The sequence below is a fragment of the Gopherus evgoodei genome, chromosome 1 (genome assembly GCF_007399415.2).
Source record: "Gopherus evgoodei ecotype Sinaloan lineage chromosome 1, rGopEvg1_v1.p, whole genome shotgun sequence".
Lineage (NCBI taxonomy): Eukaryota > Metazoa > Chordata > Testudines > Testudinidae > Gopherus > Gopherus evgoodei.
This window is the reverse complement of record NC_044322.1, coordinates 217,813,644-217,841,083: the sequence shown is the minus strand read 5'-3', so window position 1 is coordinate 217,841,083 and position 27,440 is coordinate 217,813,644. Positions and strand designations below refer to the sequence as shown.

The 27,440-nt window shown below is 45.6% G+C and overlaps 1 protein-coding gene and 2 long non-coding RNA genes across 8 annotated transcripts in view; 1 reads left to right on the top strand and 2 right to left on the bottom strand.

Annotated features, from left to right (window-relative positions):
- Nucleotides 1-2,086, bottom strand: part of KEL (Kell metallo-endopeptidase (Kell blood group)) — a 32,696-nt gene extending 30,610 nt beyond the window's left edge. For 3 of the 6 annotated variants that reach the window (XM_030536527.1, XM_030536545.1, XM_030536554.1), the window contains exons 1-2: nucleotides 1,994-2,084; nucleotides 1,539-1,641 (exon numbers count right to left, since the gene is read on the bottom strand). In XM_030536527.1, coding sequence (XP_030392387.1) covers nucleotides 1,539-1,641; nucleotides 1,994-2,043 — 153 coding nt within the window. In that variant the 5' untranslated portion in view covers nucleotides 2,044-2,084. Of the gene's footprint in view, nucleotides 1-1,538; nucleotides 1,837-1,993 lie in introns of those variants that run through there. The other 3 variants (XM_030536535.1, XM_030536564.1, XM_030536597.1) reach the window with 3 other exon arrangements.
- On the top strand, nucleotides 478-17,807 carry LOC115636492. The gene is made up of 3 exons (XR_003996966.1): nucleotides 478-740; nucleotides 2,909-2,910; nucleotides 17,797-17,807. It is a non-coding gene; the product is annotated as an uncharacterized LOC115636492 (long non-coding RNA).
- LOC115636472 lies at nucleotides 17,602-26,610 on the bottom strand. Its single transcript, XR_003996959.1, has 3 exons — nucleotides 26,384-26,610; nucleotides 25,349-25,401; nucleotides 17,602-18,124 (listed from the first exon to the last, which is right to left on the bottom strand). It is a non-coding gene; the product is annotated as an uncharacterized LOC115636472 (long non-coding RNA).
- Between the last annotated feature and the right edge of the window lie 830 nt (nucleotides 26,611-27,440).

Genomic DNA, 27,440 nt, shown 5'->3' with positions numbered 1-27,440 from the left:
TAGTGGAGGAGTGACTGGGCAAAACCTGGGATGGGGGCCATGTGCAAGTGAATCCAGTGCACCTTGGTTAATCTGGGCCTGATTTCTGAGGGTGTACTTGCACCCAGGACCTCCACTAAAACCTGGTCATGTGCTATTATTATTTATGTTCCCAGATTTGGAGCCCCAATCCAGCAAAATACTTTAGCATGTGCTTAAATCCATCTCTGTTTAACAAGGCACTTAATCATGTGCATAAATCCATGGAAAACCAATGGGACTGAAGGACACATTGAAAGTGAAGTACATACTAAAGTGCTTTGCGAAATAGAGATGGTTTGCTGAACCCTGGCCTGGAAGACTGAAAAGTGTGAAGCATAAAAACAGCCAATAAAAAACTAAAATAATGAATGACACCTACTCTTGTTCTTATGAGAATATGGGTATTTGTCTGTAAAAAAGCCATTCCCCAAATATACATGCCTCATTTGCCTGAACAGAAAATAAAAATGGGTATGAACACAAACAAATAGAACAGCAATTCAGAATACAAACAAAGGCTTATGAACTCTGTCTTTTGCTGTATTCAACAGTTAATTATAATCTAACAGATATTTTGAAAATAATGTTATGTTGATTAGTTACATAATTCATATGGTATTGTTTCTGTTCCATTTGGATCTTATATATTTAACCAAATTAGCACGACTTGGCAAATGTACATTTGATTATAAATTTGCAGTTATGTTGATTAATTACATGTCAGGAAAGAGAAACAAAACCACATGACATATAATTAGGCAATACAATGTGATTTTCAATTTGCAAATATTTCCAATTGAAGAATGATCTCCAGGCTAAAAAAAAGTGTTGAAAAAAATTGCCAATAATTCTGAATAAAGAGGTCATCTGGAATTCTGAAATTTGTGTGCGGACAATTTGTGGATACTATAAAAAAAAGAAACTCATCAGATAAATTATTTGTTGCAAATTGTTCACTTCGGTCTCAGCATAACCTAAATATGGCCATCAATGGGAACTGGTTTTCTGAAACCTTTAACTGTGGACAGCAATTCCAAGACAAAACTGCCCACTAGGATGACTCTGAATTGTACCTGGTTCTAGCAGTAGTTACCAATTGGAATAGCGCAAAATGAGCCTCCCCCTGCAATTCACTCACTCTGACACAGAGATATGGAAAGAAAGACTCTTAGAGACAAATGTGGGCAAAGCAGGGGATACAGATAAATATAGAGACAGAAAACTCTGATATCTTGTCTCACCAGCAGCGGGGAGAGGGAGCCAAGAGTTATCTATGTGTACATTAGGCAAGTCCAAATAAAGTTGAAACTCAAACTTCATAGATCCCCCTGCTGGAACCTGAACCCCTAGTGTTGGGCCCTGTGCAAGTTCTTTTATACCCTAACTCTCAAGTGCAATTGAGTCCGGCTGTCCAACCCCCTTCAGGCACAGAGCAGGGTAAGAGTGAAAGAGAGTCATAGAGAGGGAGCACAACTGAGTTAAATGATATGAGTAGGGGACTAGAATTCTTTCCCTACCTGCTGAGGAGTCCTTGTGCCATTCATTGCGGAGACTCTCCTGCTCCCTGTGTGGTTACTGCTGCTGCTGCTAGGTGGTCTATGCCCTACTCGTGCCCAAGGGCTGATAAAAAACACAGTTCAGATCACAGACAGTATCTCCTTCCCACCTTGGCTGAGTGCTCAGAAGAGGAGGAGGAGATGGGAACAAGGGCTCTGAAAAACACCCTTAAAGAAAACAGGAGGCAGAGAGGAGAGATATGGATTCATTTCTGCAGCTCCCCGCCCACCTTCTCCTCCTGACACCCCTTCCTCCCCTGACAGTGCATTTTTGCTTTCTACTTCCCTTTGGGAGAGCAAAGTTCGACCACAGTTTATCTATCTGTCTGAGTCACCGTGTGCACCTGCCCCCTCCCTACCATGCCAGGAACCCATGTTGGTCACAAATATGCAATTCTTTCCCCCGGCCAACTCACCACTTCTTCCTTCCTACCCCAGCTGCCCTGCTGTTCCTTGCACTCCACATGCCTGCTCTGATATTCAAACTGCCTGTTTGAACCTGCTGTTCTGGGCCCTGAGGCCTTTTCTAACCTCCAAGATAATGAGAGTTACAGATTCTGGTGCTCCTCCTCCCCGAGAAGGTGCAAAAATCCACGTGTGCTTCTCCTGCTGCTTCTACAACAGCACCGAATTCTATTTCTAGCAGGAACAGAAATGGAATTCTGATTCTCTTCCTTCTGCACCCAGAATCCATTCCAGGGTGTCAGGTACACCCCGTGTGCATTGCAGCTTGGTACAAAATAGCAGCAGTCCACTTCCCTGAAGACCCTTCCTGGGAAGATTTAAGAGGTGTGGTTCCTCCACTTCGAGAAACCAGCTGGTGGTCCCTTGAAGGTTTCATGACTGGAGTGGGACTCTAGGTTACTTCCCCCAAGACCTCTAAAGCTTAGAGACAGGGAAGGACAGTTACAGAAGGGTGGCTAGGACCTATTTGGACGGTGAGAGTTTACAGAAAGTTTAGATCTGAGCAGAGGTCCAGCGCAGGGTCCTCCCTCACCACTCCACTCTGACAGACTCCCCAGATGAATGTGCCATTGTCTTCCCACACTGCCTTTGGGGTATACAAATAGGTTTGGATTCCAGCTCAAGCTTTCAGATATTTCCCAAGTATTAGCCCCCACTCCTCATCTAACAGTGAGGTTATTTTTGTATCTGTGAAGTGCACGTGAAGATTCATAGTTTTATAATTATGAGGTAAGGATATTGATCCCTTATGAAGCTGAAGTCAATTACTTACCCCAGGTCCTTAAACTTCTAGGGTCATCCCAAGTCATACATCTCCATATCCATCTGATGGTTCTGAACAGCCTGGAACATGGAAGTCCCCGTAGAAGTTTTCTTTTTGTGCAGCGTTTTACCCTGTGTCATCCCCAGCTCAGCCTCCATTTTACAAATGCTCCTCGAATATGCAACTAGCTGTGTATGAGAAAATAGCTCTTGGGTCACCCCAAATCAAGTTTGGAACTGGAGACTGAGGGCATCATGTTCAGAACCATTTGACAGACACAGGGACATAAGACTTGTGTGACCTGAAAGATGTTATGTCAAACCACCAGTTATTTATTTAAATTAAGAGCCCCTGAACAATGAACTGGGATCCTGAATAAGGGGATGGGAATAGGTAAGTCATTTCAGCCTCATGATTGCTTTATTTAGCACACCCTCTATTATCTCCTGAGCAGCATAAACTATTGTCCCCAGCTAGTATAGGGAGAATAAGTGTGAAGTGAAAGAGTGATTTATATCATGTGACTGAGGTACTCAATTTGTCCTCAGACCAGCTGATAAGGCTCTCCTGACAGATGGCTGAACCCTCATGCCCATGTCTTCACTTTGGCATGTGCTCTCTCAGACAACTGGCAAGATGAATTACAGCAGTATTTATATTCACATTCAAGCTCTTTATCTTTGCTTTCAAGGCCCTACACAATTTAACTTCTACCTACTGCTCAGCTCATGATTATTTTTGCTCCCTGCCCCTTCCAAGCTGCGTCTAGCTGATCCTTTCATGTCCTCTGCCACACTTGTCTCTGTGCCTTTACCATGGGGTGCACATTCCTGTACTCTTCATCCAGAGGTCTCCCATTCCATCTTCTCCTCCTTCAAATCCCTTCTCAAAACATAGATCTTCCATGACATTTATAAGCATCTGTGAATAAACTGGCCAAATTTGTTCACTGCAATTTGCTCTCTGACTCTGTCCCTCTGTCCCCCTTGCACCCACAGGTGCTGGAACTAGGAGTCCTGGGGGTGCTACCGTATCCACTGGTTTGAAGTGGTTTCCATTATATAGAGAGTTTACAGTTTGGCTAAATGGCTCTCAGCACCCCCACTATGCAAACTGTTCCAGCACCTCTGCTTACACCTGGTGGTGCTGGCAGCAACAAAGGCCAGGTTCCATATCTAGAGGTTTCTGTTAATATTGCAAAAGAGGAAATGCCTCGAGCTCCCGCCCAGAAATCTGGGGAAAATAACACCTCTAAGAGGCAAGCACAGAGTCTGTGAATAACAAGAGAAAACTTTTATTGCCAGGGAAAGGAAACCCAGCATTAATTTTGGAAAATACCATAATAATGATTCAAAAATATGCAACCTATAAGTGAACTCCTGCCCCACAATATCTTGGGCAATGTCCTTTGCCTCAGTTTCTCACCTGGTAGAGTAAAAGCCTGACAGACAAATGTCCTTTAACATGCTGCATCTCACTCACAGTCAGTTGTCCAAAGTCAGCAAAGTCCCAGAAGTCAGGGGTGCTTTCACATGGGTTCAGCTCCCACCGCTGATGGGGGCATGGAGCAATGCCTTTTCTGTTGCTCCCTGCTACCACTGTTATCTATGCTGCTGCCACCTCTGCATCTAACTGTGATGGTTCCACTACCTATCCCAGTTCTTAGCAATTTCACTGGGTAGTGGGGAACCTCACTGCTGCTGCTGCTGTACCCTTTGTGTTGTATTTCAGTGCAATACTGTCCCTATACAAGGTCTAAGGTTCAACTCCCCTAGACCAGCAGTTCTCAAAATTTATCAACCTGATGACCCCCATTTTGATTTTAAAATTTTCATAGACCCTCAAACCTCCTGATTAGCCCCAGGCTCCTGCCCCCACTCCACCCCTGCTACTCTTCTTCCCACCCCCTCCCCTGAGCACACCCCATCCTCACTCCTCCCCCTCCCTACCAGTGCCTCCTGCATGCCACTGAACAGCTGTTCTCCAGTGTGCAGGAGGCATTTGGGGGAGGAGTTGATCAGTGGGGCCCGCAAACCCTCTGAAGTACCCTTAAAGACCCCCAGGGTCCACAGACACCAGTTTGAGAAATGCTGCCCTAGACCTTCCTATCAGTGATTTTACCTCTAGTCATTAATTAGTAAGCAGAAACAAGGACTCTCCTTTGAGTCTGACCAGCTTTGTCTTTAGACACTGAAGGGGAGTATCAACTGGTACAGACTTTTTAAACAATGCCTTATCAGCAGATAGGAACACTCATTCCAATCTTCTCTGACTTGCACTTGGATTTGGCATCACTATGCCCTGTTTAATGAGTAAGGTAAGAGAGTGAGGTTACAGTGAGGGTGATCCCCTCAATTAGGGCATATTAAGTTCTGCTGCCCTTTCATCATACAATCAGGATAATAACATTTCATTATCCCCAGGTCCAAGATTAAAGTGAATTTTAACCCAAAACAGCCAAAATTGATTACTTTGGCAAAGCAGGTTTCTTTGCTTTTCAGGAGTGTCTATGCAAATACAGTCTGCTCCTGAAGTCTCTTCCTCCAGTTCAGCAATAGAGGATAGAAGAAAACTTATTCTGACTGTTTACATATCTAGCTAGCTACTTAAATGCTTCCTGTAACTGAGGTACCTGAGAGCCTCCTAAAATTAAGGAATGTACTAATAAAATAATATTTATCCCTCTCCTCTCCAGTTAGCAGGGACTGGGCTTTTTATGCTCTTTGAGGCACAGATCTTATTTCCATTTTTGTATGTAAAGTGCCTAGAATGGTTTGGGCATGATACAACTTAAAATAAATTGGTTTGCTAAATAGGATCAATTCTTCTGCTATTCAGCAAACTAGATTCAGCTTTCCTGACCCAGAAATGTTGATGCTTGTTTAGACTCTAGTTATCTTTTAAGAACATTTTAGCTCCTTTCCTTGAAGTTCACCCACACCCTTGAAAAACAAAATGTTGATAAGTACATTGGAAGCTCAGATGGAGGAATAGCTGCCAACAAAAACCATCTAAAAATATACACAGAGTAAAGGAAGGAGGGGTCCAGTTTTCAGAGTTACTGAACATTTACAATTGTGCAGGGCTCAAATTCAGCCAGAAGTGTCCAGAGTGGAGCTCTGATAAATATTTTTAAACTTGTGGGGCAGAAGCCCTGAGCCCCAGCACCTCCAACAGGGCTAAAGCCCCGGGACCAGTGTCTCTCAATGGGCTGAAGCCCTGAGACCCACTGCCACCCCACATGGGGCTAATGCCCTGAAAAGCTCTTCAAGTGAAGCCCAGAGCCAGGCTGAACTGCAGGGCAGAAACCTTTAGCCCCACCACTCCATCACTGGGCAGAAGCCCTGAGCTCCCCCAAGCCCAACAGCTGAAGACCTGATGGGCCTTGAAGTTTTTATAGCATGTTTGTGTGTGCTGGTGGAGCTGGGAAATAATCTATGAGAATTTAAGCCCTGCAACTTTGATGGAAGTCCTTGGGAGCTGTTGCAGCTCAGATCCTCTGAAAATGAGGCCCCAAACACATTTGGTTTTAAAATTACTGTGAAACGTGAATTGGCCAGCAATCAACATTGGAGACCATCAATGAGAGAATGAGACTGGAGTTAACTTCAGTGAATTTCTTAACCAGATGCTAGGCACTGATAGGCTTTTTTTAATGTATGCCCCACCAGTGGGAAAAATCTAATTCTTATTATTATGACCTTGCTATGTATTCTCCGTGGTACAGTATATAGACCGTTTTACTTATGGACTCATAGACTTTAAGGTCAGAAGGAACCATTATGATCATCTAGTCTGACCTCCTGAGTGTCAGTGTGAGCTCTTTCAGATCTCACAAGCTAAGGATAGCCAACCTTCATGGAGATCTAAGGTGCTTCAAGAAGTAGTGCCATTTCCTCAATAGAGACCACTCATTCCTTTGTCAGTGCTCACTGCAATGACCAGTATGGGACTAGAGGGCGCTGTGCTGCAGTGGCATGGGTGGCTCAGTTTGGGGTGCTGTCCTCTCTGAGTCAGCACTGACCCCAGTGCCCCAGAATGGAGCTAGTGTACCCTAGCATAGTACTGGGTTGCAGGGAAAATGATTAGTAATTTGATAGGAAGGTGCCGCGAGTCATTTAGCTGTGATATAAAGTGACTCTTGGCCATTAAAAATTCAATGGCATTTTTTCTCCAAGAGTAGGGGATGTTAAGCCCCATGTCCTTGCCAAACTCCATATATCTCTCTCAACTGTCCATATTTCCACTGGATATTGAACTCTTCTGCACTTCATCCCCTATACTGTTGTGCATTTAGTGTGACTGTGCTGTAGGAGTGATGCCTGTACTGTCGAAGGAGGAAAGGTGCTGTGTATATGAAGTTGTTTTTGCTTCTAACTCATGAATTTCTTCGAAGACACCTTATCAGCTACTAAAAGAGCAGACAAAATGCTGTTCCCTGGAAACTTTCTCGTGCCACTGATGGAGGCAGAGGTGTCGGTGTGAGGGACGTCACAGGACCATTTATCAGCTGACTTCTTTCTTATCTGTGAGCTGCAGAGGATAGCTCTGATCCCTTGAGGCCCCTGGCTGTGACAGCAGTTGTAGAAGTGGCAATACTGGCTTTCTTCCTCTTTCCTGTACAGAACTCTACTCTTACGAGGGTTTTGCTTTCCTTTTCTCTCCCATCCCCTCCCTGGGCCCCCACGATGCAGTGAAGGGCTGTCCTGCAAGCAAAATAAACTGTGGCACATGTTGTGTGAATTGTGCTAATATAATACATATCGTAGAATGCTCTCTGTTCTGCTACAAAGCTGCAGCCTGTCCACGTGAGGGGAAAGGATTGTGCCCATTGGCATAAGGGCCTGGGTAGCAGAGTTACAACAGTACTCTTCCCACCACACAAAATCATGAGTTTGACATAAAAAACAGAAGGGTTTTTTTGTTTGCTTGTTTGTTTTTAAATGTTGGTTTCTTTGTCTGCTGGTTCTGGAGCCGGTCAGGGTCACTAGGTTCACATTTTCAAACTTTTCTCTGCAATCATGAGCGCTAGAACCTTCCTTCTATTTTTATATGAAAACTGAGATTTTCCAGTAATTGCTTGAATCTAGGAGCTAAGACACAGAGCAAAACATCAAACATTGTGAAAGCTGGCAAGAGTGCTTACCAGCCTATTGTCAGCTGGAGGAGGGAAGAAGGGAGAGAGTGAGGAGAGTCAATGCACACCGACAGCATGAGGCTGTCACATTGTGGAGGCTGGGAGGGTGACCTTATGGGCAGAGTGAGTTCATCTCTCACCCATAGGCTAGGAGTGAGGATGCCATTCGGGGGTTTTGTCATTCCATTCTGACCAGCCAGTGGTTGGCAGAGCCCATTGGTGGCAGAGACTGCTGATGGAGACTCAGTGACACACCCAGGTGCACCCTGCTTCTCACCTTATCTATACTTTTCCTCCCTCTCTATGTATGCTATCTCTTCTACTTTCATTCCTCCACTTGCTTCTTCACTTCCAACCATGAATGAAGACAGAAATCCTGTGAGGCTCCCCACTCTCAGATGACAGGGAAGTTCAGTTACCAGGGCAGGGAAAAGGGGAAGGAAACTCTAGCATTCAAGTCAGGGAGGGATAACGGGATTGTCCAACTCATAGCAGAGGAGGTGTTAGACAAGCCTACAATAGAACTAGAGCAGGGAGGTTGGAAGAGTGTCATTTCTGTGGGCCCTTTGAAGAGAAGGAAATGGCCAATTCAGTCTGGAGCCAGAGCACACTTAGGCCAGGAAGCTGAGGGTATGTCTACACTTACAGTTTTGCAGCGCTGGTAGTTACAGCTGTGTTAGTACAGCTGTATAGGGCCAGCGCTGCAGAGTGGCCACACTTACAGCAACCAGCGCTGCAGTCTGGCCACATTTACAGCACTTGCAGCGCTGTTGGGAGCGGTGCATTGTGGGCTGCAATCCCACAGAGCACCTCGTCCCATTTCGGCTCTGTGGCTTGTGGGAAGGGGAAGGAAGTGTGATTGTCTTTCCGCTTCCTGTTCCAACGCCCCGTGGTGCTTTGGTACACATTCCGAGCAGTTTGGTGGCATTGTGATTCTACAGCGCTTTTTCTGCGACTTTTTGTTATAAATGGATCCTGAGCAGCTGACGACCTTATTGATGAATGTTGCCGGCACATCGCGCTTGGCAGTGGAGCTATTCCTTCAGCTGCAAAGTGAGAGTGACAGTGAAAGCGACAGTGACAGTGAGGAGTTAGACGATGATATTGAATCGCCTCACTGTGAAGACAGTAAATTGCTTGTGGCAGTAACAGACGTGCTCAGCTCCATGGACCGGAGCGTTTGGGCTCGGGAAACCAGCACTCAGTGGTGGGATCAAATCGTCCTGCAATCCTGGGATGACGAGCAGTGGCTGCAGAACTTTCGGATGAGAAAAGCCACTTTCATGGCACTGTGTGCTGAGCTCGCCCCTACCCTGCGGCGCAGGGACACAAGATTGAGAGCTGCCCTGCCAGTGGAGAAGCGGGTGGCTATTGCAATCTGGAAGCTGGCAACTCCAGACTGCTTCAGATCGGTGGCGAACCAGTTTGGAGTGGGAAAGTCTACCATTGGAATGGTGCTGATGCAAGTTTGCAAAGCCATTAATCGCACCCTGCTAAGAAGAACCGTGACTCTTGGGAACGTGCAGGACATTGTGGATGGCTTTGCAGAAATGGGGTTCCCTAACTGTGGAGGGGCAATAGATGGGACGCATATTCCTATTCTGTCACCACCCCACCTGGCATCAGAGTATGTTAATTGCAAGGGGTATTTCTCCGTGGTTCTGCAAGCACTTGTGGATCACCGTGGACGTTTCACTGACATTTACTCAGGATGGCCTGGAAAGGTGCACGATGCACGCATCTTTAGGAACAGTTCCCTGTTCAGGAGGCTGAGGGCAGGGACTTTTTTCCCAGATCGCAAGATCACAGTAGGGGACGTCGAAATGCCCACTGTGATCCTTGGAGACCCCGCTTACCCCTTAATGCCCTGGCTCATGAAACCATATACAGGGAAGCTTGACAGGAGCAAGGACCGGTTCAACTACAGGCTGAGCCGGTGCAGAATGACTGTGGAGTGTGCTTTTGGCCGTTTGAAAGCAAGCTGGCGCTGTCTTTATGGGAAGCTAGATTTGGTGGAAAGCAGCATCACCGCTGTTATATCTGCGTGCTGTACCCTCCATAATATTTGTGAAGGGAAGGGTGAAAGATTCAGTGAGGAATGGACCTCCGAGGTTCGATGCCTAGAGGATGAGTTTGCTCAGCCAGAGAGCAGGGCTAATAGGGAGGCCCAGGAAAGAGCTTCAAGGATTAGGGATGCTTTAAGGGAGCAATATGATGCTGAGAGCCAACAGTAATGTTTGATGCATTTGATGTGCTTTGCTTTACCTTGGTGTATAATATTTACCACTTCCAGCAACAATATAACGTAGTGAAAAAGAAAAAAAAACTTTATTCAACATACAGTACATAACAGGGAAGGGGGTTGGGGTGGTGGACTGTACATTCACAGGTTTGAATATGTCCTATTTTGATCACTATTCAATGTCTGCTGCACTTCAGGATTACTATGCTGCAGAATAATGGGGGTGGAGTGAACAGGGTAAGAATTATAGTTATCAGGGCTGGTAGGTGATCGTACAGGTGTTGGGGGCAGCTGGGGATAATAAGGAACTGGCTGCTGGAGAAAGGTGTTTTGTGGAAATACTGGGGAACAAGGAAGAGGGCTTTGGGAGGGCTGTGGGTTACCACGGTACATATTTGTCTGCATGGCTGCAATAGACTCGAAAGACTCAGTTTGGCGAGCCAGGAGGCTTATAATCTGCTTTGTGGTTTTCTTTGCAAACAATTCCTTTCTCCTGCTTTCTGTTTGCCTCCATTCATGTACACTCTTTCTCCATTCATGTACACTGTTTCTCCATTCATAGGTCTTCTCTCTCCATTCCTGTGTCTTCCTACTTTCTCTGTTGTAGAGGCTCATAACAGATTTGATCAATTCCTCTTTTGATTTTCTAGGATTCCGTCTCAAGTTCTGCAACCTACGTGAGGCCAGTGATCCAGCTGCAGTAGTCAAGGTCACTAGAAAAAAGAGAGATAGAACCATGTAATACACAGAGGCTACATTGTTTATTATCACACGTTGAAGGACTTTTTAGACTTTTGGTAGCATCCTTCTCATATACCTCACATAACACAGAGAGGGCTGGCAAGCTAAGTCATGGCGAGCAATGGGGTGAGTGGTTTTGCCCCGATTTCCCCTTGGGAGTGGGAATTGACCAATGGGTCACTGGGGTTTATCAGCAATGGGTACAGGAGGTAGCTGGTGTCCTGAAGAGGGGACAGTAGTGAACAGGAAGGTGGTGAGCTAGCTGCTTGGGAGGGGTGTTCTTTGGTCCGCGTTCACGCCGTCCTGCTGGTGGTGGGGGGGAGCACCGCGGTGCTGGATGCCTGCTTGGAGGGTGGTTGGGGAACACAGGAGCACACCGCGGTGCTGGATGTCTGCTTGGAAGGTGGTTGGGGAACACAGGAGCACACAACGGTGCTGGATGCCTCCTTGGAGGGGGGGCGGGGAACACAGGAGCACACTGCGGTGCTGGATGCCTGCTTGGAGGGTGGTTGGGGAACACAGGAGCACACCGCGGTGCTGGATGCCTGCTTGGAGGGGGGGTGGGGAACATAGGAGCACACAACGGTGCTAGATGCCTGCTTGGAGGGGGGGTGGGGAACACAGGAGCACACCGCGGTGCTGGATGCCTGCTTGGAGGGAGGGTGCCTTACACCGGAGCACACCGCGGTGCTGGATGCCTGCTTGGAGGGGGGGTGCCTTACACCGGAGCACACCGCGGTGCTGGATGCCTGCTTGGAGGGGGGGTGCCTTACACCGGAGCACACCGCGGTGCTGGATGCCTGCTTGGAGGGCGGGTGCCTTACACCGGAGCACACCACGGTGCTGGATGCCTGCTTGGAGGGTGGTTGGGGAACACAGGAGCACACCGCGGTGCTGGATGTCTGCTTGGAAGGTGGTTGGGGAACACAGGAGCACACCGCGGTGCTGGATGCCTGCTTGGAGGGCGGGTGCCTTACACCGGAGCACACCACGGTGCTGGATGCCTGCTTGGAGGGTGGTTGGGGAACACAGGAGCACACCGCGGTGCTGGATGTCTGCTTGGAAGGTGGTTGGGGAACACAGGAGCACACAACGGTGCTGGATGCCTGCTTGGAGGGTGGTTGGGGAACACAGGAGCACACCGCGGTGCTGGATGTCTGCTTGGAAGGTGGTTGGGGAACACAGGAGCACACAACGGTGCTGGATGCCTCCTTGGAGGGGGGGCGGGGAACACAGGAGCACACTGCGGTGCTGGATGCCTGCTTGGAGGGTGGTTGGGGAACACAGGAGCACACCGCGGTGCTGGATGCCTGCTTGGAGGGGGGGTGGGGAACATAGGAGCACACTGCGGTGCTGGATGCCTGCTTGGAGGGGGGGTGGGGAACACAGGAGCACACCGCGGTGCTGGATGCCTGCTTGGAGTGGGGGTGGGGAACACAGGAGCACACAACGGTGCTGGATGCCTGCTTGGAGGGAGGGTGCCTTACACCGGAGCACACCGCGGTGCTGGATGCCTGCTTGGAGGGGGGGTGCCTTACACCGGAGCACACCGCGGTGCTGGATGCCTGCTTGGAGGGCGGGTGCCTTACACCGGAGCACACCACGGTGCTGGATGCCTGCTTGGAGGGGGGGTGCCTTACACCGGAGCACACCGCGGTGCTGGATGCCTGCTTAGAGGGGGGGTGCCTTACACCGGAGCACACCGTGTGGATGCTTACATGCTGGGAGGGTGGGTGGGGAACACAGGAGCACACCGCGTGGCTGCCTACGTGCTGGGGGGGGTTTTAAAAACAAAGCACCATGGGCTGGGGAAACGCGAACCTGGTGCCCTGCACTCAATTATCCCTAAACTCTCAACAGGGTTTCCTACTGCCAGACATATCACTGCTGCGTGTTACCTGGGAAGAGAGGGAGGGTCTTCTACAGGAATGTGGATACCGCCCTGGCCCCTATGCAGCTTGCCTGTGTGCAGCCACGGTCCCCCCACCCCTCGCTGCACAGTGGATCGGACGAGTTAGCCTGACCGGGACAGGGACCACGGTGGCTCTCCCGATCAACTTGAGAAAGCAAATTGCAAACGCTCTTGCAGCAACATTTCAAGAGATTACCGAGGCAGATTACAGAGACGTGATAGAGCAAATCAATGGGCTATTCCACGTTTAGGCATGCATGCAGGCAGCCATAACCAAAACCCTCCTCTCCAAAAACATAAAAATCTACTTACCCCGAGCACGATCCTCAGCTTCTTCCTCACCATCAACTTCCAGCTGCTGCGACTGGCTAGCCTCCTCCTGGCTTGAGAAGTGCTCCTGGCTGCATGTGTCCTGGGACTCCAGGGTGTCTCCCTCCACGCCAGTAGCCTCACTGTCGCAGTCCTCTACAACCTCCCCCACTTCTCCCTGCTCTGAACTCTCCATTGTGCTCCTAGGCAGTGGGGTCACACCCAAGTATGGCATCCAGCTCCTGGTAAAAACGGCAGGTCGTGGGGGCAGCTCCTGAGCAGTGATTTCCCTCACAAGCTTTGCAGTAAGCACTCCTCAGCTCTTTAATTTTGACCCTGCACTGCAACGCATCCCGTTCATGACCCCTTCTCATCAAGGACTGCAATATCTGACCAGAGGTATCATAATTTCTCCTTCTGGAGCGCAGCTGTGCTTGCACAGCCTCCTCTCCCCAAACACTAATGAGGTCCTGCAGCTCTGCATTGGTCCATGCTGGGGCTCGTTTGGTGCGTGGAGGCATGGTCGCTGAGTGATTGATTGATTAATTGCACTCCACACCTGGCTGAGCAAACAGGAAGGGGATTTTTAAAATTCCCGGGGCATTTAAAGGAGGGGTCAGGTGAGCCCAGGGCAGTGGAGTTTGCATGATTACCAGAGAGGCTTCTAAGGTATGCTGGGATACCTGCTTATGCCACGGAGGTCAATAAAAACGCTGGTGAGTGTCTACACTTGCTGACCAGCGCTGGTGATCCAGCGCTGGATCCTCTACACCCGAGGCTCGACCGGGTGTACGGCCAGCGCTGCAAACAGAGAGTTGCAGCGCTGGCCGTGCTGTGCAAGTGGGTACACATCCTACGTTGCAGCGCTGTAACCCCCTCGCCAGCGCTGCAACTCTATAGTGTAGACAAGGCCTGAGTTTGTATGAAAGAGGCAGAGGCTGGATCAGGGAGCCTGATATCCATGGAAAGGAAAGAAACCAGAAGTAAGGGTGAAAATGGAGGTGGGGAGATCATGGGAAGCCAGGAAAGAGGGGAAAGGACTGGAGGGGAGCAAGACTGGAAGGTAATCCTGGATGGGGGGTGGGAAAGGAAGAGGAGGAAGGGAAGAAGGAAAGTGATGCAGAGAGAAAAGAGCAGGAGATATGTGAGAGCCAGGAAGAGAACAGGGGTGGATAATCATGGGGAGGGAGGAAAAATCAGGGTATTTAGGGCCTCAGGGAAAGGAGGGCAGGAGAATGGAGAGGATTAGAGGTGAAAGCCAAGAGGTAGAGAGGAGATCAAAGGTGCAGGTAGTGAGAAAAGGTGTTGGATAGCAATTATAAAGCGCCTACCTCTTATTGTTATTGTCATTTTCCCAGGGAATGCCTTTCATCACTTTCTGAGAACTTTAATGCCTGGTTTTACTGCTGCATTGGGCAAGGTTTCTGAGAGCGAATCTGTCTTAATTATAACATCACTTCAGGCTAGATCTAGTGAGTTCTCATCTGTGTATACATGAGTTTGCAAACGTGATAGTGAGTTTAAGCTTTTTCCACAAAACGTTATAAGGACTCAAGCTAATCATAATACTTAGAGTTTGTATAGTGCTGTTTGTGTTCAGGTGCTAATCATGAGATGCAGCTGCAAAAAGGCTAATGCAGCAGTTCCCAAACTTTTGAGGGTTGCACCCCCTTAATCTCTTCTTCCTCCCCCATCCCGCCCTCCCTAAAGCTGGGACATGGGTCTGGGAGAGGTGGGATGTGGCCAGGGATAAAAGAACCTATGAGGGCTGGCACGGGCCCCACCGCTCCCCCTTGGATGTTCCTTCATGCCCTCCCTCGATAGGCGCACCCCACAGTTTGGGGACCTCTGGGCTAATAGTCTGGGGTGAATTAAAAGGAGTGTCATAAGTACAACACGGGGGTTGATTGCCCCGCTCTACTCAGCACTGGTGAGGCCTCAGCTGGAATCCTGCATCCAGTTCTGGGTGCCACACTTTAGGAAAGATGTGGATAAATTGGAGAGTCCAGAGGAGAACAACAAAAATGATAGAAGATTTAGAAAACCTGAGCTATGGGAAAAGGTTAAAAAACTGGCCATGTTCAGCTTAGAAAAGAAGACTGAGGGGACCTGATAACAGTCTTCAAATGTCTTAAGGGCTGTTATAAAGAGGATAGTGATCAGTTGTTCTTCATGTCCACTGAAGGTGGGACCAGAAGTAATGGGCTTAGTATGCAGCAAGGAAGATTTAGATTAGATATTAGGAAAAAACTTTTTAACTATAAAGATAGTTAAACTCTGGAGCAGGCTTCCAAAGGATCCCCATTACTGTCAGGGATGCTCTAGATTTACTTGGCCCTGCCTCAGAGTATGGGGTTGGGCTTGATGACCTCTTACTCATAGACTCATAGACTCATAGCTCAGAAGGGACCAATCTGATCATCTAGTCTGACCTCCTGCACAAGGCAGGCCACAGAACCCCACCCATCCAATTTTATAACAACCCCTAACCCAGGACAGAGTTATTGAAATCTTCAAAATTGGTTTGAAGACCTCAAGCTGCAGAGAAACCACCAGCAAGCGACCCGTGCCCCACGCTGCAGGGGAAGGCGAAAAACCTCCAGGGCCCCTGCCAATCCACCCTGGAGGAAAATTCCTTCACGACCCCAAATAAATGGATATCTGGCCATGCTGAATAAAACTGCAATAGTCTTTGCTCTGAGAACCTGTGTCTTTTCTACTAATCACAATAAACACACAAAACACGTTGGCTTCCTGGAGTAGCCCTCTTTATCTTTAGAAACTACATCCTGCCTTTCTCACTCTGTGCTTCCTCCAGCTGGCCTCCCCAAACCCAGAAATGTCATATTTGCTAATGATATGTGTGATGCATGGCTAGAAACAGCTTGCAGGCTGGATGACCTAAAGCTCACCTTTAAAGTCATGTTAGAAAGGTATGCAAATTATAATTAGGGCCGTTAATGCTAAATAGGCTAGAACTTTGAAATGTAAACCTATATTGTTAGAAGTAATATTAATTGTGTGTATCTTAAATGCTACCCGTAAACAGACACTTCCTGTCTGTCATTATAACTATTGATTCAGAGATCAAAATGGAATATTAACATTTGGATATCTCTTGGGTAAAATTATGTCATTGGCTATATGTCTCTTTGAAGTTTGTGATAGACTGTCTATGGATAAATAGCCCTGTGTTAATTTGTGTAACTTATTACTAGTGAAAGCAGCAAAGAATCCTGTGGCACCTTATAGACTAACAGACGTTTTGGAGCATGAGCTTTCGTGGGTGAATACCCACTTCCTCAGATGTATTCACCCACGAAAGCTCATGCTCCAAAACGTCTGTTAGTCTATAAGGTGCCACAGGATTCTTTGCTGCTTTTACAGATCCAGACTAACACGGCTACCCTCTGATACTTATTACTAGTGGTGTTTAGAAAGCAAAAGGTTACATCAAAAACCTATTGTTTAATCAAGACTGTGTGGTCAAGTGGATGCTAGAACACTGTATAAAAAGACGCTTGGGTCCTGATCCTGTTCATCTCAGATCTGCCTAAGCTTCATCAGGGGAAGTTTGAGTCACAAGACTGAGGTCTCAGTTATGCTGGCACGCCCTGAATATGATATTTGGACATTGGACTATAACTTATGAACTGAATTCTAAAGGAACTCTTTGAAACTATAAAGCTCACCATCTCTGCTATGAATCTAAACCTCAGTGAATTGAACTCATGTCATTATGTATATTGATCTTTTAACCATTCTGTCGCTCTTTTGGTTTTTAATAAATTTTAGTTTAGTTAATAAGAATTGGTTGTAGCATGTATTTGGGTAAGATCTGAAACATGCATTAACCTGGGAGGTAATGTGTCCAATCCTTTGGGATTGGTAGGACCTTTTATTTTATTTGGTGAAACAAGATTTTCAGAAATCATCATGTTTGACTTAAGTACTTGGATGGAGGCCTGAGGCTGGGTCACTTTAAGGGATCTGTATTGTTTGGACTTCTGAGTAACCAGTAAGGTAATAAAGAAGCTGTTTCATGCTGGCTTGGTAAATCTAAATATTGGAATATCCACCAGCTTTTTGGGGATTGTCTGCTGCATTCTTTGCAGTTCACCCTAATTGAGTGACCACAACTGGCCCCCACTAGGATCTCGGTCACAATATGGCACCCAGGCCTATAGGAACCTAATGGCTGCTGAGGGAATATATCCATGATTAGAGTGGGTCAAAAATTATCCACCTGATTTTTTTCTGTTTGAAAATGCTGTTTTGTCAGAATTGAAACTTCCAGTGGAAACATGTCAGTTTGGACCAAATTTCATTTTAATAAAATGTAAAAGCATTTTTAAAATGAAATGTTTTGACTTTTTATTGTAAAACAGTTTTGTATCAAAATTTATTTTATTTTGTTTTAAAAGTCAAAATTTTAATGAAACTTTTTGATTTTATTGAAATGAAACATTCTAGTTGTGTTCTGTGGAAAATTCTGATTTAGAATGAAAACAAATTTTGAAATTTTTCACAAAGCAAAAATTCTAGTACCTGTGCAGCTCTACTAATTTAGGCTCCCATGACTCCAATCAAAATGGTTTAGTCATAGATCATAGAATCATAGAATATCAGGATTAGAAAGGACCTCAGGAGGTCATCTAGTCCAACCCCCTGCTCAAAGCAGGACCAATCATATTCCATTCTGTAATCATACTGAGCTACCCAGACTTCCTGACCTGGGGCTACAGTGAAACTGGAGACCAAGAGATGAAAAGCTCCATATCCCATCCCCTGACTGTTCTGAGTCATCCAGTCCCCACAGGAGCTTTGACTGAGATCTTAATTTTGATTCTGGGAGACAAGCAGCAAGTGGGTCCCAAGAGAATAGACACAAACACAGCCATGGCGATCAACAGGAGGAAAATCCAGGAGCTCCAAAAGTAGAAGACACGGTGGTGAGATGGACCAACTGACAAATCCTCTGGGGAAACATAAAGGGAAGCAGGAGTCAGCAGGACAAACTCAAGGGCCGTCAGTTAGCGTTCCATGCACACTAACACAGGATAAATAATTTCACTTTGAAAACTCCATCTAAGAAAGCAGGGGCAGAGTGGAAGTAAGAATAAACTAAGCGAAAACCATCACTCCAAAACTGGAACCTTCACCCCAAATTTCAACTGCACCCATAATTCTTCTCACTGAACTCAAAATTTGCATCCAAATATTCAGCCCTGACAAACCTTCAGTCCCCAAACTCAGCCATCATTCCTTTAAAACTCCCTCCTCCTCCTGGCACTTCACACAAAGAATCCAAACCATGGGGTTTCCAGCCACGGGGCTGTGAAGAGCCATATTAAAGCCATTTTCCCAAGACACAACTCCCTGGCCCTCCAACCTCTCAGATCTCTCCCCCAAAGACTCTCCTCTCCCAGGTGTACTCTGCTACCCTAGAGTCCTCCCACAGAGTCATAGAGGACCACCAGATCATCTAGTCTGACCACTTGTAGATCACAGGCCATCAGTACCACTCAACACCCACACACTAAATCCATAGGCTTTCTGCCACTGGTGAGAGGCATGAAGGAGAGGGACATGCCCCCCACAAGGGTTTACAATCCTGGTTATGTTCCCCTCTTTGTGGCTATTGGACTCAGGAATTCATTTCCACCTTCTCCCCCATCACCCATTATCCTCCCCAAGCCCACTTGCCTTGGACTGGGGAGAATAAGGGATTCCTCAACCACAGAGCTCAGGGATGGGATCAAGAGAAATCCTTTTGTCACACCTGTGTCTGAGCAGACCACCACCACAGCATTTGCATCAACGTGGAGCTTCCTGTCCTACAGCCAGGAGCTGCACTGAGAGATGTTGCAGTCTACAGGACCACAGAGTAGGCCTTGGAGTGCCAAGGAGTGGCCTGACACTGATGCTGGCATAGATGATGTCTCTAGAGGTGATCCACAGCCCAGACTGCCACAGAGGATGGAGGAGGATGTGGTGCTCCAGCCCAGGCTGCACACAGTGCCCCACCTGCCCTAGAGAAATACCTCTACACGCCCTGCACAGGGCCTTGGTCACCTACCAGGTGCACACTGGAGATATCTGCAGAAGAAAGGGCAAGGCTGGAGACAGATACTGCAGATTGATACTGTCCCTGTGTCGGAGTAGGGAGCCGCTGCTGTGTTTTCTCCATGGGAAGTTAAGAGTTCAGGACTGGGAACTGAGCCCTGATCTGCAACATGATGACAAAGAGTGCTAGCCTCTACGAGGCAGCCAACTCACCCTCTAAGCTCTCTCAACACCTGCTGCAGCTGTAGGAGGAGAGCAGGAGGCTAGAATTGCGAAATGAATCTGGATTTCCCCTAAGGCAGCTCAGAGTGGCCAACTCTAGGTCCCCCAGGCCCATCTGCTTTGGCGTTCCCAACCTCCATTGGCCCTCCCAAGGGAAAGCTGGAGACCTGGCCCAGGTGACCCAAATCTGTGTCTCTTGCATGGCAGTGCAGAGCTCTAACCCACAGGAGGTAACAGACTCCGCTTCCACAGTACTAGTGGCTCCTGGAGACTGAACAAGTTGGAAGGAGAATTGTCTCATGGCTGTCTGCACTAAACCATACGAGTAAATAGCAAAGAATGTAGTTACCTGATGCTGAGCATATTACTCAAACATCCTGAGCATGACTTCAGGACTCCTGCCCCATCCCATGGCTCAGACACTGTGAGAGATATTGCTCAGTACCATGGCAGAATGTGGCCATCAACCACACAGGACCAGAGGCTGGTCCAAAGCTGAACCATGGAGATTCCAATGCAGATCCACACCCTAGTTATTTGCACACCACCGCAGAGTCATGAGCATCCCAATGCTTATCATACACTGTGCCCCAGGTAGCTTCATGCAGCACCTCCAGCCACCCAGAGCAGGGGTTGTCCCCATCTACCAGTCGCACACTAGAAATACCTATGGGAAGAGAAGCAGTGATAGGAGTCAATGTGCTCCTCTCCAAGGGCTGAAAGTGACCTATCCGTTTATACATAGGTGACCTGAACTGAAGTAGTTCTCAGAGCTGGCAGCCACCTTTCCTCATTCCCTTACTGTCTGCTGCCACTATGTGATCACTTGGTGTCTTGCACTCCCATCCTTTTATGCTCACACACATTTCAAACTATTGCACCATGCTCCAGTGGCTAGGGCACAAAACTGGTGGTCAGAAGACCTCATTTCCATTCCCATCAAGGTGTGATTTTGGGCAAATCACTTAACCACTTTGTGCATCTGGAAAATGGGATAATTATGTTTATCCACTACTGTAAAGTGTTTTGAAATTAAGCAAAACATTTCCTGTATAAGTACAAAGTAGGGCTGTCAATTAATCACAATTAACTCACATGATTAACTTAAAAAAAAATAATCACGATTAATTACAGTTTTAATCACACTGTTCAAAAATAGAATACAATTTAAATTTATTAAATATTTTGGAAGTTTTTCTACATTTTCATATATATTATATTCTGTGTTGTAATTGAAATTAAAGTGCATATTATTTTTATTATAAATATTTGCACTGTAAAAATGATAAACAAAATAAATAATATTTTTCAATTCACCTCATACAAGTACCATAGTGCAATCTCTTTGTCATGAAAGTGCAACTTACAAATGTAGATATTTTGTTATATAACTGCACTCAAAACCAAAACAGTGTAAAACTTCAGAGCCTACAAATCCACTCAGTCCACTTCTTGTTTAGCCAATCACTAAGACAAGCAAGTTTGTTTAACATTTACAGGAGATAAAGCTGCCTGCTTCTTATTTACAATGTCACCAGAAAGTGAGAACAGGTATTTGCATGGCACTTCTGTAAGTATTTACATGCCAGATATGCTAAACATTTGTATGTCCCTTCATGCATTGGCCACCATTCCAGAGAACATGCTTCCATGCTGATGATGCTTTGGATTATTATTGAGCAGAATCCTTCATTAGCATGGACGCATGTCCTCTGGAATGGTGGTTGAAGCATAAAGGGACATATGAATCTTTAGCACATCTGGCACATGCATATCATTGATACCGGCTACTACAGTGCTGTAAGAACACCTGTTCTCACTTTCAGATGACATTGTAAACAAGAAGTGGGCAGCATTATCTCCTGCAAATGTAAACAAACTTGTTTGCCTGAGCGATTGGCAGAACAAAAAGTAGGACTGAATGGACTTGCAGGCTATAAAATTGTACATTGTTTTATTTTTGAATGCAGTGGGTTTTTTACATAATTCTACATTTGTAAGTTCACTGTAATGATAATAAGATTGCACTACACTACTAGTATTAGGTGAATTGAAAAATGCAATTTCTTTTGTTTTTTTTACAGAGCAAATATTTGTAATAAAAAATAAATATAAAGTGAGCAGTGTATACTTTGTATTCTGTGTTGTAATTGAAATCAATATATTTGAAAATGTAGAAAACATCAAAAATATTTAAATGGTATTCTATTATTGTTTAACAGTGTGATTAATCACACAATATTTTTTTTAATCGCTTGACAGCCCTCATGCAAAGTATTATTAATTACTATGTGACCAGTATGCAAGGTTAAATTTGATAGTGAGAGCATAATATACAGAGAAAGAGATCTCTCCCACAGATCAGTGAGATGAAAAGAAAAGCATTTTAGCCAAATGGTTTCTCAAACCAGACTTTTCAGTATCCATTGGGTTTGCTGTGCTGGACATTTTCCAGAAACTGAACTACAAATACAAGAGCTAGAATCTGCACAAGATAAACCCTTCCCTAAAGTCAGTTACACTTTAAAATCACCACCCCTAAAAATAATGCACAAAAATAGAATAAAATATAGGAGTACATTATTTCATTTCTGTCAAAAGCAGCCTCTCTTTCATATCCTTTTTTTCTTATTTTTCTGGCTGACCAGTCACATAGGGCAAGACCCCATACAACTGGAACATTTTAATTTTACAGCAAGTATTCTAATTTCTGAGGTAATGTGGTAAAAGGCATCTAGACCAAGAAAGGAAATAGCCATTCATTTCTTGGGTGCAGTATAGGCAGGGCCGGCTTTAGGAAGTGCGAGGCCCAATTTGAACAGTTTTGATGGGGCCCCGGCAGGGATGACTATAAAAACAAACAAACATGTGGGGCTTGTACTCACCTGGCGGTGCTCTGAGTCTTTGGTGGTGGGTCCTTCGCTCACTCCAGGTTTTCGGCGGCACTGAAGGACCTGCCGCCAAAGACCCAGAGTGAGCACCATCGAAGTGCCGCTGAAGAGCTGGAGCACCGCCGGGTGAGTAAAAATTAAAAAGGCGCCTCTAACCAGGGAAGGGATTCTCACTGGGTGTGGGGCCCTCTTAGGCGCGGGCCCAATTCGGGGGAATTGTTGGAATAGGCCTAAAGCTGGCCTTGAGTACAGATTACAAGACAATAAGTAGTGTGATAAGTCTTAAACTTGGCCAGACCTAAATGGACAAAAACAATACTCTCTCTCTCAGTACCAGCATACCTCCTTTCCAAACTGTCCATCTGCATAGTTTGAAGACCCTGTTTAACATACTGTTGTTCAAAATGTCCAAATATTTCTCATAACTGTGGATATTCTTTAAGTGAGAAAGCCAAGGAGACATATCTGTTGTATGAACAAATGCCACATCCAGTTGTTTGCAGGCATCTTTTGCTCAAAGCTTAATTAAAGTTTCCACACTTTTGCCAACAGTCCTAAGTCTAGTTCTGAAAAGCGCAAAGAATGGAGGGAGCAGTGAATTTGAAAACAGCCAAGCGAACTTTAGAATATATATCTGCTTGAGCTGTTCCTCTAGACCAAGCGTGCACAACTCATAAAGAAGAGAGGGCCATATTACTCCAAAGAAAACAGCTGAGGGCCGAAACCCCTTGGCCTCGCCGAACTCCCCCCCCCAGTGCTGCCCAGCCCCCCTGAAATACTCCCCTCCCCAGCACTGTCCACCCCATGGAAACAAACCCTCCTTCCTCAGCACTGCCCCACCTAAACAGCAGCATTGAACCTTGGTAATATGTTATAGCGGGCCCCTAAGGTAGTATAATTAAGGTAAAAGAAAAATGTCTTTTTGCTAGAAGTAGAACAAGCTCTTCCCTCAACTTTGTAATCGATTGCCCTGTTGAATGAATGAGATGTGAATGAGGAAGGCGTGGAAGGCAGGCACTCTCAGAAAGCTGCAACCCTTGGAGAGGGTATGGGAGCCAGACCAGATCAGTAGAACAGGTCAGCCACTGACTCCTAGCTCGTCTCCTCAGTCCCTCACCCCTGCAGCTCGCCTCCTTATCCCCCGCCACTGCCTGCCCATTCGCCTCCTCATCCCCCCACCCTTTGGCTCTCCTCCTCATCCCCCACCACTGCTCACCCGCCTCTTCAGCCCCCCTCCATCACCTGCCGCTTGCCTACTCACCCCCCATGGGCCACATGCAGCCCTGGGCCGCATGTTGTGCAGGCTTGTTCTAGACATAAACTTGGAAGGCACTGTAGATTCATTTGATAAATGCAGAGACAATAATTAATATAAAGGCTTTGGTTGAAATAGCACATTCTCCTACTTTTGCCCTGAGTAAAGCAGCAGAGATATAATTTGGGGCATTTTCTTTAAAACACTGTTTTGCTCAACCCTGACTCCCTAAGACTATTCCAGCCTCAAATTTCCATGTGATATAGTACTTGGGCACAGACTTTAGCCATGAAAACTCTACAACTGGAGTGATTAGATTTGCCCCATAGACCTGAGTGAAACATAGCACTGCTTGTATAGAATTTAAGGCTTTCTTCTTTACACTATCTATGTGTTCGTTCCATTAACCATCATGAAAAGTTTGGCTGTGCAGGGAGCTCAGGAGATAAAATAGCCTAGCTGGTATACTAGTCCATGCAAGTTTCTCCCAGAGATGACCTCTGTCAATCCAAAGCCACTTTCAGGTCAACAAAGGCTACATAACATTTTCCCTTCTTTGAGGAACAATATTTGTGAATTGATGAGAGGACAAAGCAGTTAGCAAAGGTAGAGCAGCCATTCAGGCTTGTTCCTTGGCAAATAGCCTGTTTATTCCTGGGCAAATAAATTACAGTTCTCTGCCCAAAACTCTACTCACCCCGATATCTAGTGTAAATTTTAAAATATACATGTAAGAGGCTAACTGGCAGTAATTCCCAGGATCAGTTTTGTCATCATTTTTATAAAGTGGAACAATAATACCTGGTGACCAATCTGAGGAGAAAAATCCTGTATGATTTAAATTAATAAAAAGTTTTGCTCGCATGGGGGCCCACCAATCAATATTGTCTGTACAACTTCTGCTGGGATGAAATCTCCTTCCTGTCTTGTCAAAGCCCATTGCCACCAACTTCCAAAATAGAGATGAATTTTAATCTGTGATTGAAAATTCAAGTTACTTCCAATTTTGGGTGTTCCAATTTTTCTTTAGTCTGCATTTTTTATAATTCTGATATAAGGATAAACTAATTTCTTAATAGAAACGGGGGAATCATTATTTCTGACAGCCTTTGCAATGATCTGAGTGTAATGCTATTGCAAAAAAAGCAAACATCATGCTGGGATGTATTAGCAGGAGTATTGTAAGCAAGACACAAGAAGTAATTCTTCCGCTCTACTCTGTGCTCATTAGGCCTCAAATGGAGCATTGTGTCCAATTCTGGGTGCCAAATTTCAGGAAAGATGTGGACAAATTGGAAAAAGTCCAGAGGAGAGCAACAAAAATGATTAAAGGTCTAGAAAACATGACCTATGAGGGAAGATTGAAAAAAAGGGGTTTGTTTAGTCTGGAGAAGAGAAGACGGAGAGGGGACATGATAACTGTTTTCAAGTACATAAAAGGTTGTTACAAGGAGGAGGAAGAAAAAATATTCTTCTTAACCTCTGAGGATAGGGCAAGAAGCAATGGGCTTCAATTGCAGCAAGGGCAGTTTAGGTTGGACATTAGGAAAAACTTCCTAACTGTCAGGGTGGTTAAGCACTTGAATAAATTGCTTAGGGAGGTTGTAGAATCTCCATCATTGGGGATTTTTAAGAGCAGGTTGGACAAACACCTGTCAGAGATGGTCTAGATAATATTTAGTCCTGCCTTGAGGGCAGGGGACTGGACTAGATGACCTCTCGAAGTCCCTTCCAGTTCTATGATTCTAATGGATTCCATTTAATTCACCTTGAGTTTACCGCTTCAGAATTAGGAGTCAAACATAATCTGCCAGCAGTTATCTGGAAAAAAAAGGTCAGAGGATAGGAGTTGGTTATTACTGTTCGATTTAAAAGTCACTAAAAGTTAGAGAAACAAGACCATCTTAAAATTGTAACTGTGATGTAATCCATCATATTGTCCTCTCTAGAAGAGGAAAGGCAACCGTTTAAAAAAAGTAACAAATAGAATCTTTACAAAATAATAGAAGGGTAGCCATGTTAGTCTGGATCTGTAAAAGCAGCAACGAGTCCTGTGGCACCTTTTAGACTAACAAACGTATTGGAGCATGAGCTTTTGTGGGTAAATACCCACTTCATCAGATGCATGCTCATGCTCCAATACATTTGTTAGTCTATAAGGTGCCACAGAACTCTTTGCTGCTTTTACAAAATAATAATACCCTAAAAAAATTCTTTCCAATTTTCCACACAGTTTCCGGAACCCTGCACATTCCCTGCTATTTAAAGGTCAAAATATCAAAAGCAATTAGAACTGAGTTAATTAGGAAGCATAACCTTAGTGAATGAATCTTTGTTTTCAATAAAAAGCTTAATAGGCAAGTTCAGTGTTCACACTGGAGTATGTCCAGTAGAGTTGATTGTGAAATGTTTTTTCCCTATCAAGTTTTTTATTACATTTTTTTAAAATTTGCTACAAAATTTTTTGAGTTCTCAACAGAAGTTCCAAAACTGACATTTCCTTGGTTTTCAGCAACCAGAGTTGATTTAAGATTAACTAAAATAAACCACTTTTAAACTGAAATAAGAGCCCTTTGCACCAGTTTAACTAAATCATATATTAAGTTAAACCCAAGCAGCTTTCTCATGCAGACAAGACCACTCTCTTCCAAACTGACACATTTCCCACCTAATGGGAAATTTTCATCCTAAAATTATAACTGCCTCTTTTCTGAAAGGAAACCAGAGAAGTCAACATGCTTCCCTAGCAAGCACAATGCCATCTGCATTCAGTGTAACTGGCTGATCGGAGCTGCAGACTCACCCTCTGCTATGAAGCCTCCGTCAAAGAGCAGGCAGAGTAGGAGGAATCTCAAAGTAGATATCATTATCCAAATTAATTCTTCATGGTGCCCCAGGAATGGAGATGTGTGAGCAGGGGACTCCAGACCACAGTTAGTGCTGCTTATATCACCTCTGCAGAGTGTGAGCGCTGGACACTCTCTTGACTTCCTGCCATTCAGCTCCGCAGTCACCCCCAATGTAGTGACTTGTGACCACAGCCAATATCTCATGCAAAATGTTGGCAATGGGAAGTAACTTGACTTATTGTTATCTGTCTCTGTGGTCAGCCTTCAGCTTGGGGTCCTTAGGCTGCTGTCAGAATTACAGTGATCTTAGAAACTTAGCAATAGAAGTTATTACTAATAATTATAATAGCTGGTGTTTCTATAGCACCTCTGAACCTCAAAGAACTTTACAGGCATTATTGAATTTACCTTGAATGGGGCCTGATTCTGCCCTCAGACTGTTGGAATCAGGAGTGACACAATGGTGTAAAATTAGTAGCCTCCACGCTTTGAAGCAGGGACTTGAAATTAGGTAGCAGGAAAGAGGGGGAAAGGGGTCAATATAGTGAGAGGGATTTGCTTTTTGCTAGCCCCTGTGAAAATCCACCCAAATTAAACACCTCTGGAAACCACTATTTGCATATGTGGTTTCTTAGGATATGCCTACACAGCTTACAGAAGTGAGCCTCCCAGCCTGGGTTGACTGACTTGGTCTAGCAAGACTCATGCTAGTGCTCTAAAAATAGCTCTGTAGAGAACACTATGAAGTTGTAGTTTGGGCTGCGGCTCAGGCTCTGAAGCCTAGGAACAGGGGCTTGGCTTCAGAGCTCAAACTTCAACCTGGCCTGCAACTTCAAAGCACTGTCTACACAGCTATTTTTAGAGAGTTAGTGCGAACCCCATCAGCCTGAGTCTGTCATCCTGGGCTGAGAAGCTCACTCCTGCTGGGTAGAGGCTGGCAGCATTCTAGTCCAAAACTTATTTTACTCTTCTTCCCCACTAGAGCTCACTGAGCATGCTTTAGCCTGGACT